Below are 14315 nucleotides of genomic sequence, written 5' to 3'. Positions count from 1 at the left end.
TTGACATGGATTACTGCTCTACCCTTTAATACTATTTCCTTAGCTAGGAATCTCGCTACTCCTTTTCCCTACAGCACTTAAGAAAACCATAGGTAATAGGATAATTGATTTGATATACCGCCTTTCTGTGGGTACAAGCAAAGCGGTTTACATATACTATATGCAGGTACTTTTTCTGTCCCTAGTGGGCTCATAGTCTAAGTTTGTACTTGGGGCAATGGAGGGTTAAGTGACTTTCCCAGGGGTCACAAGGAGCTGCAGCAGGAATTGAACCCAGTTTCCTGGGTTCTATTAGGCTACTCATCCACAAAGTACCCCGGGCAGGGATGAGGTGAACATGGCACCCCAGTAAGGCACCCAGATACCTCACTAACTGGGATCAAAAACCTTGAAGCCACCACTACTACTTGACATTTCTAAAGCGCTACTAGGGTTACGCAGCGCTGTACAATTTAACATAGAAGGACAGTCCCTGCTCAAAGGAGCTTACAATCTAAAGGACAAATGTACAGTCAGTCAAATAGGGGCAGTCTAGATTTCCTGAAAGGTATAAAGGTTAGGTGCCGAAAGCAATATTGAAGAGGTGGGCTTTGAGCAAGGATTTGAAGATGGGTAGGGAGGGGGCTTGGTGTAAGGGCTCAGGAAGTTTATTCCAAGCATAGGGTGAGGCGAGGCAGAATGAGTGGAGCCTGGAGTTGGCGGTGGTGGAGAAGGGTACTGAGAGGAGGGATTAGTCCTGTGAGCGGAGGTTACGGGCGGGAACGTAAGGGGAAATGAGGGTAGAGAGGTAATGAGGGGCTGCAGACTGAGTGCATTTGTAGGTAAGAAGGAGAAGCTTGAACTGTATGCGGTATCTGATTGGAAGCCAGTGAAGTGACCTGAGAAGAGGGTGATATGAGTATATCGGTTCAGGCGGAATATAAGACGTGCAGCAGAGTTCTGAACAGATTGAAGGGGGGATAGATGGCTAAGTGTGAGGCCAGTAAGGAGTAGGTTGCAGTAGTCAAGGCGAGAGGTAATGAGAGCATGGACGAGAGTACGGGTGGTGTGCTCAGAGAGGAAAGGGCGAATTTTGCTGATGTTAAAGAGAAAGAAGCAACAGGTCTTGGCTATCTGCCGGATATGCACAGAGGAGAGGGAGGAGTCGAAGATGACTCCGAGGTTGCGGGCAGATGAAACGGGGAGGATGAGGGTGCCATCAACTGAGATAGAGAGTGGAGGAAGAGGAGAAGTGGGTTTTGGTGGAAAGACGATAAGCTCGGTCTTGGACATGTTCAGTTTCAGGTGGTGGTTGGACATCCATGCAGCTTTAAACTCCAAAATTCGAAGCTGGGTCACGTCTGGGTTAACGGCATTGAATTTACGGTTTTCCTGAGTCAGCTATGGATTACCACATAAAGACAGGACTGACTTTTATGCAGTTAACCTGGCCAGTTAAGTGCTGACTCCAACCCGGAACACCCCCAAAATAGCAGGTTCTTAATTTAGTGCTAACCAGTCATTTTCAGCAGCAATGACTGAAAATGACTGGTTAGCCCCAAACAGATGATTTAACCAGCCAAGAGCTGTTTCTGGCTGGTTAAATTGCTTTGGATATCGACCCCAACATTTCACTAAACTCCTAAATTTGGGAGTATAAAAGGTAGGTGGCAACAGGGATGGATTAGGGGTAAGAAAACAAGTTAGGAGCCTAGTGGCCTAGTGGTTAGGGTAGTGGACTTTGGACCTGAGGAACTGAGTTCAAGTTCCACTTCAGGCACAGGCAGCTCCTTATGACTCTTGGCAAGTCACTTAACCCTCCATTGCCCCATGTAAGCCGCATGAGCCTGCCATGAGTGGGAAAGCACGGGGTACAAATGTAACAAAAAAAAAAAACAAAAACCATTGATTTTCAGCACTAGGCTCAAAAATTAGATCAAAAATCCAGGCAAATGCATGACAGTACCGCTTTTAAGCTCCTAATTTAAGATGAATTTTCAGCTGAAAATAGGCACAAATTTAGGAACATAAAGTTAGGAGCTCTGCTTTCTTTGAATATCAGGCCCACCCTTCTACCTGTGGCCTCAACTAAGGAAAGGATTTTTAAAGGGAAATGGAAATCTGTAACCTCTGTCTCAAAACTGTCCTCATAACAAAAAAGAAAATTGTCAATATTCAGCCCATAATAGTCAGCACTTTGGTAAAATACTGGCCGTTGCAGGATTTTTATACTCGAATGTTCAACACCGGGCCATAACCCGGATGGATACCGGGTACGGTGATATTCAGACTGGTACCTGTATAACTATCCCGATATAGTTTGCCGATCTAACCTTATCTAGACAGTTACCTGGTTAGTAGACTACCTCTTAACATGCCCCTGCTACAGACAAGTGCTGAGGAGCACATCATTCAGGAGCAAGAACCATCTTTCCATATCCTCACAGTGGACATTATCTCACCCACTGCATCACACTTCTCAGCTTTATACTCTCCCACTTTTTTCAGCATCTTCTTCTCCTCCTGTTCACATGTACTGACCTTGGCGGCTGCAGCGGAGACTGTCAGCATGACTGAGACTTCATTCCCTATCCCTTTGTCCCAAGACACACCCTGTGCTGCAGCTGCTGTCGTTGTCACCACCACTTTCCTAGAATGTTCAGGGAGAGTGCTCGGATTGTCAAAAGACTTGGTCTCTGGAAGAACTACAGGAGATGTATATATATTAAACACAAGCATGTATGTTTGGATTAATATCTCTGCACTGAACAGCAACACACAACTGAAGTACAGGAATCTCTAAATATTAACGGAAAAACATTAACTTGAAAAGGGGGCATACAATGTGTCTACAATGGTCAAACACAGACAAGGGGGCATCTCTGCCCTTATTTGGGCTGGCCTTTTCACTGACCTGGGATGCGGGAATGAGGTATAATTGGTATCACAGGGGAAACTGCTCGATCCTCTCTCTCTTCTTCCACCTCAGTCAAAAGAGGGAATTGTGGAGTTTCTTCTCCCAGAATGCTTTCAGGCGATGAGGCAGGCACAATGCTGTAAGGGCTATCGCTTTCATCATCACTTTCCATTCTGCAAGAGGAAAAGGTGAAAAACAAGTTGTGACCTAAATCTGAGACTGAAATAATACCTCCCACAGGACCTCCTGTCTTCACACAACATCCTCTACAGACCCTGCATACCTGACATCCTCAGTCTGATTATGGGGAGGCGTCGGCAAAGCTGCTAACAAATCCAAACTCTTCTTTTCATCCCCTGAAGTATCTGGGCATAAAAAAGATAAGCACAGGAACCTAATAATGCTACTACTATTTATCATTTCTGTAGGTCTGTTAGACATAAGGAGCACTATACAAATACATTGGTGATCCCAGCTAACTAGCCCTTACAATCTAGCCAGTACAGAATAAGTAAACTTTAGACATTTAGGGCTCCTTTTACAAAGCAGCGCTACCGATTACATGTGCTGAATGCGAAGAAGCCCATGAGAATTGAATAAGCTTCCTCACATTCAGCGCACTGCTAATCGGTAGGGCCACATTGTAAAAGGAGCCCTTAATATATTAAGAAAATGGTTAGAATCGACAAAGCTGTAATCATGAGATACACAATCTTCTGAATTAATCTATTTAAGATTTAAATAGTTGGAAAATGTCACTTTCCAAAAGGTTGACTACATCTGTTGACATGAAATATTAAAGATTCCTGAAAACATTTATCCCACCAATATCCAGAGCATCTTACTACTTGCCTCCTTTTTAAAACAGTGGAAAGGAGAGAGAAGTTTCTTACCTGCCCCCTCCACCTCACCACCTGTTTTCTAATATCCTAAGTTTTTCTGCCCTGGATAAAATCGAGTGAAGAGTGTCATATTTGCAACATTCTGGATTTTGAGTCATCACATACCCTTTGACCATTCCCCTCCCTGCCTACCCCCTTGCATTCTTCTCTCCTCTTGATTTTAGCCCCTTATTATTTATCATATTCCCAAACTAGCTGCCACATTTCTTCCCACAGCAGTTTTGCTTCTACACCAATCTTGCTAATTTTTCCGTATTTATAATTTGCCTAACCTTATCTAACCATGACTACTACCCCTAATACTTCTGATGACTCTGATGCATCCCTGACAGCTGAAGTCATGGCAAAATACTTCTCTGATAATCGTCCATAACCATTATGCCTCCTCCCTCCTCTCATAGTGCATGCATTTCCTTCACTTTGAATGCTTAAAATACTGTTTTATTAGCAAGTAGGTTTTTCATCCTCTAACCTTCCGTCCATAGCTGATATTAGAAGGACTCTTGATACTGTTAGGTTTACTACAGCCTCACATGATCCCATACCATCTTGTTTTATTAAACATTTTTTCTACAACACTTTCCATTTGTATTCATGCTACGGTTACTGCCAGTCTAAAGCAGGGTCTTGTCCCTAGAGACTGAACAATGCGTTTGTTTGCCCAGTTATTAAAGATGCTTCTTTCAGCATCATGAGTGTTCCAAATTTTTATCTGATTTCTAATCTTCCGTTTATTTCCAAAATTGTGGAATCTATTGTGTTAGGCTCAACTGGATGATCTTCTTGAGAAAACTAATGATCTATAGCCAAATCAAACTTGATTCAGGAGATTTCACAGCACTGAAACAGATCTCTTAGATATTACAACATTTATCACCATCTTGATCAAGATAAGTCCAAGGAGATCAATATTACCGTTCTATCTGCAGCTTTCACAATCTTTTACAGAACAGGTTATTAGATATGGGCATGGCAGGAACTGTTCTTAGTTGGTTCTGTTCTATCAGACTGTACAAACACTGTTTTATGGCAGAATTCTATATCTCTAAGTCTTTTAGTCTTCCCGGTGGTGTACCTCAGAGTTCACTGTTAGCCCCAACACTATTTAATATCTTCATTGCCCCTTTACTCGTATTATCCAATCACTAGATTTAACACCCTATCTGTACGCTGATGATAAATTCTCAGGACACTGGACTGAAGCAATCCACAAGAAATAACTGATCTTAACAGCAAACTTGATACAGTTGTGCAGTGGCTAGCTGCCCACAGGTTGAAATTAAACTATGGAAAGTTTCAGGGTTTCTGGACAGTTGGTTCGGATCTTCTGTCCCCATTATGATTGCTGGATGTCAGCTTCACATTAGCACTTTTGTGAAGGTTTTGGGTGTACAACTAGACCAACAACTCATACATCTCTAGCATTGTACAATTTTAAAAAAACGTTTTCAAAGCTTTATTGAAAAAAAGATGCACGCACTACAAAAGCAAGATCAATATAACAATAATAAAGTCAACAACCAAAGATCCCCAGACCCCTCCCTTCTCCCAGGAGTGCGTCACAAAGAGTTAAGATTGAGATCCCAGAGTTGAAGTGGACCTCCATGTTTCATAAACACGCCAAACTTTAGAAAAAAAACAGCTAAACATCCATGCCTCATTGCAGTCAGTTTGGACATCTGAAAAACAAAATCTAATTTTTGGAGAACTGGAGACATAGATGACATCGATTGTTGTTTCCAAGATTGGGCCAATGACAATTTTCCAGCAGTAAACACATCTACTGCCAGCTTGTGGTGCTCCACTGTTACCTCCAAAGGCTTAAGATATAAGAGGCAGTAATCTGCCTGTTAAGGATAAGGTTTATGTAAAATTTGTTGGACTAATTCCAATATAGAGGTCCAATAAAGCTGAGCTTTCAGGCAAGTCCACCAGATATGATGAAATGTGCTCTATCTCGGTTTCTTCAACACCGATCAAATGCTTGAGGGTACATCTTGAGCAGTCATTCAGGATTATAATACCAGCAATAAAATAATGTTAAAACCATTTAAACAAGATTACTAGCTAGAGAAACTTTAAAGAGGTATTTAAAGCCCTTCTGCCAACAGTCTGAGGCATAGGTATAATTAAAGTCAGTTTCCCACTTAGAGATATATATTTTTGCAGGAGTATGATATAGCAATAAGGCCAAATATAAGCGAGAAATAACAGCCTTACCCCCCCCCCCCCAACAGACTTTTCCAGTAGTCTCCTCAAGGCTCAGATGTCCCAAGCCCTACAGTGAATAAAATCTCAGACCTGTCTATAATGGAACAGCTCCCTCACCTCTAGGCCATAGCAGCCATGTAGGTCTGAGAAGCAAATAAATTCCTCCTCCTCCTCCCAGAAACTGCCCTAGTGTACATAATCCATTGGAGGCCCATTGTTTCTAGAACACATCCCTCAAACCCCGACGGGAAAAGGGGGACATATTGTAGTGCCATCTGAAGGCAACAGAGATGATCAGGAAAATTTTGTTAGTAAGGACCATGCATCAGGTAGTCAGGGGATGAGTGATACCCACAAGGACCCTTTGAATAAGCACCAAGAGTTCTTTTTTTGGTAACCAAAGTTACCACCCAAAGCGAGATGAACCAATCCAATCCCGCTCTTATTGGAGCAATTTTTTTTTTTTTTTGGAGTACCTGCGATCCACTCCACCAGGTTTGGGACACTCATTCACCCTTTGAGTATTGGCTGCTAAAGTATCTTTCTAATCATGAGGGGGGGGGAGGCATTTCCTCCAAAAAATCTTCCAATTTAACTGCATAGAAAAAAGGAATAGGTAGAGGAAGGGCCAAAAATAAATACAGCAGTTTAGCAGGATCATCATTTTCACTGCCTGAATATGGCTACTACTACTAATCATTTCTATAGCACTACTAGATGTACACAGCGCTGTACGCATTATAGCATTATACACAGGTACTTTTTCTGACCCTAGAAGGCTCACAATCTAGGTTTTTGTACCTGGGGCAATGGAGGGTTAAGTGACTTGTTCAAGGAGCTGCGGTGGGAACTGAACCCAGGTTGCCAGGATCAAAGCCTGCTGTATTAACCATTAGGCTACTCCTCCGGCCCATCTCTCCAACTCCTCCATTAATTCCTGTAGCTTAGGGGGGAGGTTTGCTTGATACAAACCCTCCACAGTGGTAGTGATGTGTACCCAAGATATCTCATGGACTTCCGCGCCCAGGGGAACAGAAAGCTTTGCTTCAAGCGAGTAACCTCTGGCTCCGGTATGGTAAGGTTCAAAATCTCTGATTTAGTCATACTGACTTTGAAACCAGATACCTCTCCATATTGTTGCAGAATGTCAGTGACTTGCTGAAGGGATGGTGTGGGGTCTGTTAGAGTAAGGAGAATGTCATCCGCAAATAACAATCTTGTGCTCAAAGGGACCCAGAGGCAGCTCCCTAATCCTCACATGAGCTCTTATCATTTGGGCCAAGGGTTTGACAGCAAACAGCATTAGGGAAACTGCACAACCCTGGTGCATGACATGATGTAATTCAAAGGGCTTAGTAAAAGTGCCACTGATCTTTAAGCTCGCCATAGAACACATATATAGCAAAGAGACCCAGCTGAAATAATGACCTGCTGTGCCCATTTTGTGCAACACTGAAAATATAAACGACAAACACCCTGTCAAAAGCTTTCTTAGCATCAATTTACAGCAATAGGGTAGGTGTATGGTCTGTCTAGGTCTGCTGTATCAAATGGAGCAAACCGATTATCATCAAATGTTTGCTGGCCTAAGATGAAGCCTGCCTGATCCTTGTGAATTAGCTTGTGCAAAACCTTTTGAAGCTGGTGCGCCATGATTTTTGTGAAATGTTGTAATCGGTATCAAGCAGGGAGATCAGTCGGTATGACCCACAGGTAGTCGGGCCCTTGCCCCCCCCCCCCTTTTTTTTTTAAAGAATCTTTTTATTGAAAAAGAGATTAACAGGACAATAAACACATTGCAAAGAACAGTAACATATTAAACCAAGTCTCCATCAGAACCACCCAAAAGCTCCTATCCGGAACAGCTATACAGAACACAAAATAGTGTGGACTCTTATGACCTTGAGCCACCAAAGGCCAGCCCTCCCCCCCCAACCGCATAATTCATCATGGCTATGTAGGCATACCAGTCTTATCGCAAAAACTATTGAGAACCTGGCTAAGGGCAGTCGGCGAGATAGAAGCCAAATAAAGATCCCAAATAAGAAGAAAGACCTTCTGACGTTTGGGATGAGTACTAGCCCCATAAGATTATCAAAGCATCAAGGCATGAAATTTATTGCTCTAATACCAAAACGTAGGAGGAGAATCCATCAACCAAGAATTTAAAATGCATTTCTTACCCACAGTATATGCTTTCCCTATAATACGAAGATCCCCTCTATTCCGTGAACCCAGAAATGACATTTTAAGGAACAAAATGTCCTCCAGGAACAAGACTAGCAGATGCCCCAAAAGACTTTATAAATAGGTGAGAAGAGCCACCCAAAAGGCTTTGATTTTGCTACAGTACCAAAGGCCATGGGACAAAAGTATTATCTTTAGCCCAATATTTTAAACAACAGGGGGTATCCACACAGCCTGCTCGAAAGGCACAAGATTTAGAAAAATACATAGGATGAAGCACCCTTTAGTGACAATCTTGCAATTCTGCCCGATGAACCAGTTCTGGAATTTGGGGAAACAGAGCACGAGTCAACCTGCAGCCCAAAGGAAGGACTACATCCTTATGCCAAGCCTTCTGGACAGCTGTGTAATTAGGAGCTAACTGTTGCCGAGTACGGAAACTTGGCCTAAGGCGTCACCTTCAAAGAATTCTCACTTATGAGCACCAAAAGAGAGGAGCATACTGTCAGATAGCTGAGCCTTAAAATAACTAACAAATTACATATATCCAAAATGATCTGCCAACATAAAGGAAAATCTCTGTTGAAATCAGCAGAAGACAATAAGGAATCGTCTTCGACAACAAATGTTCAACTCATTCCAGACCATGCAATCACCAATGCTGGAATATGACAGAATCCATACCTGGTTGAAAGTCTACATTCCCCACAAAGGGTAACAATACTGTGCTGTCACACAGAGATAAATTCTCTTCACAAATGCCAAAGCGGTCAAAGTAAAAGACTACACTTCAGCCTCTGGGGAATCCGAAAGGACCAAGAATGCAAAAGACCGACAGGATGCCATGGGCTAAAATTATCTTTCCGTGCCTGGTTTTAATAAGACTATCACTGCCGCAAGATGCCAAGAATAAGACAGCTCAGTAGCCTAATCAAAGGCAGCAAAGACTCGCAGCGGTAAGGGAGCCAGGAGCTTACCAAAGATTTTTTAAACTGTTTGGTAAACCCATCCAAGCCCAGGGCCTTATTATGGGGAAGGTTCTTAATAGCCCAGTAAATCTCCTCCAGCTCTATCGGAATACACCCCGATCCTCATTAGAATATACACAAATCATCATATAAAGTGTGTCTCCCAGCTGTAATTTAAGTAATAAATAACAGCCATTCTTATCCGGAGTATCTGTCAAAATTGCCAGGGATAGGCCGCAGAGAGTGCTATAAAGACAACTCTGGTTTTATTCTGAGCGCTGTTAGAGGCAAAGACTATAGTAGGATATCACTTAAGTGTCATCAGGCATTCATATCTAGATTTTAAGTTGGTCTCCTGGATGAAGGCCACGTCAGCGTGCAGATACAACAGTTCTTTAAACATCAGTTGGTGTTTAGCAGGGGTATTGAGTCCATGGACATTCAAGGTCACACATGTAAGAGCTATCATACCGTGACCTTTATTAACAAAAAGTCTAAGCTCCGCTGCCCGCTAAGCATCCATGTAAAATAAACAAGCAACAAAACCCTCCACTCCCTACAAACACAAGATATCTATTAAGTAGAAAAACAGTGCCCCTGCATTCTCTGTCAGAACCCATCCTCCCCCACCCAAACCACCCCCTTGAAACAGTGGTGGCATGTCAACTAAACAAGTGTTGGCATGCCAAAATATAAGAAAAGTGAGCCTCGCCTCAGCAAATGGAAAGCGCTCCACTTAAAGCTCTCTTTCCAGCCATCCTGAACAATGAGAGCCAGCTGTAAATAACGCACCAAGGAAAAAAAATACAATACAATAGAGAATACACTGAGACAGATATCAAGCTTCCCAGTTAAGGTTTTTAAATTTTGAGACAGCCTTTTCTCAGAGAGCTGGCGCTGCAGATAGCCCTTGACCTGGGATACCCTATGCCATCTTGGTTGCTCTGGAGCTTCAGGTCCCACAGGAGACAAAGATTCTTGAGCTGCCCCCTCGCAGCAATGGGGAGTAGCTCCTGTGTCTCATCCAAGGAGCAAATGAGATGCAATTTACCATCTTTATAGAATACCAGCGCAAAGGGGTGCTGCCACTTGTAGCCTATCCCAACGTCTCTCTGATGTTGAGTCAAAAGAGTGGGAAAATCCTTCCACATAAGTCGAACAAACAACAAACAGGGTGAAGGAATGTCCCAAAGAACACACAGAAGTCAGATATCTTCCAATAGGTTTATTCTCCTTAAAAAGTCACATGAATCAAGATGATTCATGTGACTTATTTTTTTTTTATTATCCTTTCAAAATATTTAACAAGAATAACCTTGTCAAAGCAATACAGCATATATCACAATAAAGAAAAATTTAAATGGTGTTATTTTACATTTGTTTCAAATCCAGAAAAGATTTAAGTTGTTCCGGTGAATAAAATATATATTTTGTTTCACCCAATTTTACTATGCATTTACATGGATACGCTAAAAAGAAGGAACCCCCTATCTCCACAGTTCTTTTCCTCATGGCTAAGAATAATTTTCTGTTTTGTTGGGTTTGTTTTGTAACATCAGGGAATATGCACACTTTCTGACCACCAAAGAGGGTTTTAGCATGTTTGAAATAAAGTCTCATGACTGCATTAAGGTCCTGTTCGAATACAAAAGAAACAATAAGTGTAGACCTTTCAGCTGTTTCGTCTAAAGATTGTTCCAATAGATCTGAAATACTGGTCAAATCTAGGTTTGCTTTTGGTGTTGCTCCTATCCCTCCTTTTTCCTTTCTGATACTTGGTATATAACTTATTTATAGGAGGAATTGCGATTCATGTGACTTTATAGTCCGTCCTTAGGCGTCTTTGATAGCCAAGGCTCCAGTGCTCGATGGGCTCTCTCCAAACTAATTGTCATTGGATCAACCAGAGCAGAATCAGATGACAATATGGCTGCTGCAATGCGCTGCACTACCTTCTCATAATCCACACAATCTGGGGCCTCCGGGAGTCCATGAATTCTCAAATTAGAATGCCTACTGCGGTTCTCTAAATCCTTGATTTTATCCAGAAAGTACTTTGTAGTTTATTTTCTGCAAGTTGTTTATCAATGCCTGCTATTGCCTCTGTATGCTCCTCCAAGCCTGTTTCCGCTTCAGCGACACGTCTGTCCAAATCTGCCCTAAGGGCTGCTAGCTCCAATCGCACCACATGGAGGTCCAATTTTATTTCTTGGAGCCATGTACATACAGTTGTCATGGGGTCATCCGTCACTGTTGGCTGCGGTGGGGAGATGAACAGTGAATCAGCAGTGAGGCCCTAGGTTTCTGCTCCACGTGCTCTCCACCAACATCCCTGCCACCCACTCTGGTAACGTGAAATCCTGCAGGTTTACTGCACGTGGGCGAGAAGTGCTCATACTAGCTGCTCCACCAGCACTTTAGCAGGGTATTGCTCCACTATTCAAGTGCCTTCTGCCCGGGATGGCAACGGGAGGCTGCCAATTAAATAGCGATGGTCGAGAGCTCCATTCTCAAGTGGCCATCAAGATGGTGATGTCACTTCATCCCCTGATTAGACTACTGTAATGCTCCTCTCAATGGTACCTGAACCTCTGAGATCAGAAGACTAGAATTAGTACAAAATATGGCTATGAAACTCTAGGAAATTTGATCATGTAACTCCACTGCTTCGTGATGAGTACTGGCCGCCCATCAATCACAGACTAACATTTACATTTACAAGGTTTATCATTCACGTCTCCACAGTACCTGTTGAGATTGTTGACTCTCTATATTCCCACTAGGTAGGTCATTGAGCTCCTTACAGCATTATCAATTAGTGGCACCATCTTTTCATACTATCTGCTTGAATACTATCAGGTCAAAACTTTTTAGTGCAACAAGTCCATCAATCTGGAATACTCTCCCTATTTTCCACATATCAAAACACTCCTTGGAGGTAATTAAAAAGAAACTAAAGAAATTCCTATTTAAGAATGTGTTTGGCCCAACTTGATGACTTTTTCTTCTTTGCTATTTTAGGCCCTCTCTTTTCCTGCTCACGCTCCTCGGGAGTATTGGCTGGTTCTTCTGCTGTTATTGCTTTTTTACTAATCTTTCCTAGTAGTTATTGTATTTCTCTGTTATTTTTATTGATTTGTTATTGAACTGCTCAGAAAGTCTGCTAATTGGATGATATATCAAGTGACAAAGAAACAATATGCGGGCTGTCACCTTCTCCCCGTTAGCTGCGATAACCATATGTGCTCCTAGTAGTAGGAAACGTCCTAATATATTCTTAGCATAGGCTCTCCCCATAATGGTATCATCATATCTGAGTAACTTCTTGGACTATAGTTCTGACTTGTGGCCAAAACCATTGTATCTCTGAGCAGTTTCACCATATGTACCTGAATTAGATGTTTTTTGAATTGTGGATTGTATAGCATGGATGGCTCTCTCTCTCTTGCTACTGTGGTGGTTCTCTACGAATGTATAGCCTTTACCCACAGTATTTTCAAACAGAATGTCTTTTTTTCTTGAATTTTGCAATTTAAAAGTTACAACCAAATAATTTAAACTAAACATGGCTTAAGATTTAAAAATAACCTCAAAAGAGGCTATTTTCTTTGATGGTATAAACAACAATGTGGAAACAGGTAAAGCAGCTTATATAGTGTATCAATTTTCAGAATCCATTTGAAAAAGTCCTTCAGAAAACACTCCTTAGGAAATTAACTGATCTATATTCAGATGGCAGTGGTCACTGTTAAGCTAAACTGGACCCAAATATTCAATGTGGGGCCATATCCAGGCACAAGCATTGAATATCTTGTACTACTAGGGCAAGACGACCAGACTGCTCCTGCCTGGAGGCCCATTAGACCACCAGGGAATGTGAAGGCAGGCCCCTGGGGTCCTACAGCGGGTATGTGTGGGTCCCAGAGGGGGTACTGCATTTCTTGTGGGGTTGGGACGTCCCAGAAGGGACGTTGCTGTTGCTTGTGGAATTTGGAGCTCCTTGAAGCTGCACTGTACTTGTGTGTGTGTGTGGTGGTGGGCACTGTTCTTGTAAGATTGGGGGGGGGGGGGGGGGTCCTGGAGAGTGCTGTTCTTATGTGTGTGTGTGGGGGTGGGGGGGGGAAGAGAGGTGTTGGCTCTTGTTTGGGGGAAAGGAGGGGGAAGCAAAGAACCAAGGTCCAGCTGCAACCCAAAAGCTATAAGGGTGCTGCTGATAGTCAATGCTGGCACCTGCATAGCTAAGCAACTAAAAGTTAGGGCAGCCTTTTGTGCTGTCCTATTTGATCAGTTGGCTATACTGGCTGAATATGGCCAGTACCTGCATACCTCCTGGCCCCTCCATGGCCCATAATCAGAAGAACTGCCTGGCTAAGAGTTGCTGAATATCAGCGGCCAGTCTGTCAATCACAATTTAAGTGGGCAGGAGCCTCTCCTGTTCCATTATATCACTTTGAATATTGAACCCTAGAGACATGGAATAGGAGGGGATGCCTTGTGGATCACCAGCTGTTTAAAAGATAGGAGGCAAAGAGCTGGAATAAATGGCCAATTTTCACAGTAAAAAGGGGTAAAAAGTGGAATGTGTTAGTCACCTGTGTTGGATTCTATGTTGTTTAACATACAGTGATGTGAAAAAGTTTTCCCCTCTCTTGATTTCATGCTTTTGCATATATTTATTTAATTGGGATTTATTAACCGCCTGTATGAAGAAATTCACCCAAGGTGGTTTACAGTAGGTACAATTTAACATCAAACTTACAATTTAATAGCATAACAATAGTAAAATGAGCAAGTATAAACAAATACAATGAAAGAGGAAAATCTGAAAAGAGCAAATTGAAACCTAATAATAGGACTACCATGAAACAGGATCAAAAATATACACACTTAACAGCACTGAAATTCAAATAACAGAGAGATAATACGATGTTATCTAATAATATCTAATAAGTATTGCCTTCTATCCTATGACTATTCAATTTTCTCAGAAGTCTCTCATGAGGAACTTTGTAAAAGCTTTATGAAAATCTAGATATACTATATATATGCATGCACAAATCCAAATTATTGCCAATTATTGATTGACACCTCATTAACTAATTAATTTACGTGCACATCTGTCCTGGGTGCTCATCTTTGGACATCCTATAT

The 14315-nt window shown here is 42.2% G+C and overlaps 1 protein-coding gene across 1 annotated transcript in view; it reads right to left on the bottom strand.

Annotated features, from left to right (window-relative positions):
- The window catches only part of KMT2D (lysine methyltransferase 2D), a 591638-nt gene that overhangs the window by 58768 nt on the left and 518555 nt on the right, over positions 1 to 14315 (bottom strand). Inside the window, exons 44-46 of the mRNA XM_030196818.1 lie at positions 3180 to 3261; positions 2894 to 3069; positions 2521 to 2684 (exon numbers count right to left, since the gene is read on the bottom strand). Of these exons, the coding sequence (XP_030052678.1) occupies positions 2521 to 2684; positions 2894 to 3069; positions 3180 to 3261 (422 nt within the window). The remainder of the gene's footprint in view (positions 1 to 2520; positions 2685 to 2893; positions 3070 to 3179; positions 3262 to 14315) is intronic.

This window comes from Microcaecilia unicolor, chromosome 3 (assembly GCF_901765095.1).
Source record: "Microcaecilia unicolor chromosome 3, aMicUni1.1, whole genome shotgun sequence".
Taxonomy (NCBI): domain Eukaryota; kingdom Metazoa; phylum Chordata; class Amphibia; order Gymnophiona; family Siphonopidae; genus Microcaecilia; species Microcaecilia unicolor.
This window is presented reverse-complemented; position numbering and strand designations above follow the sequence as displayed.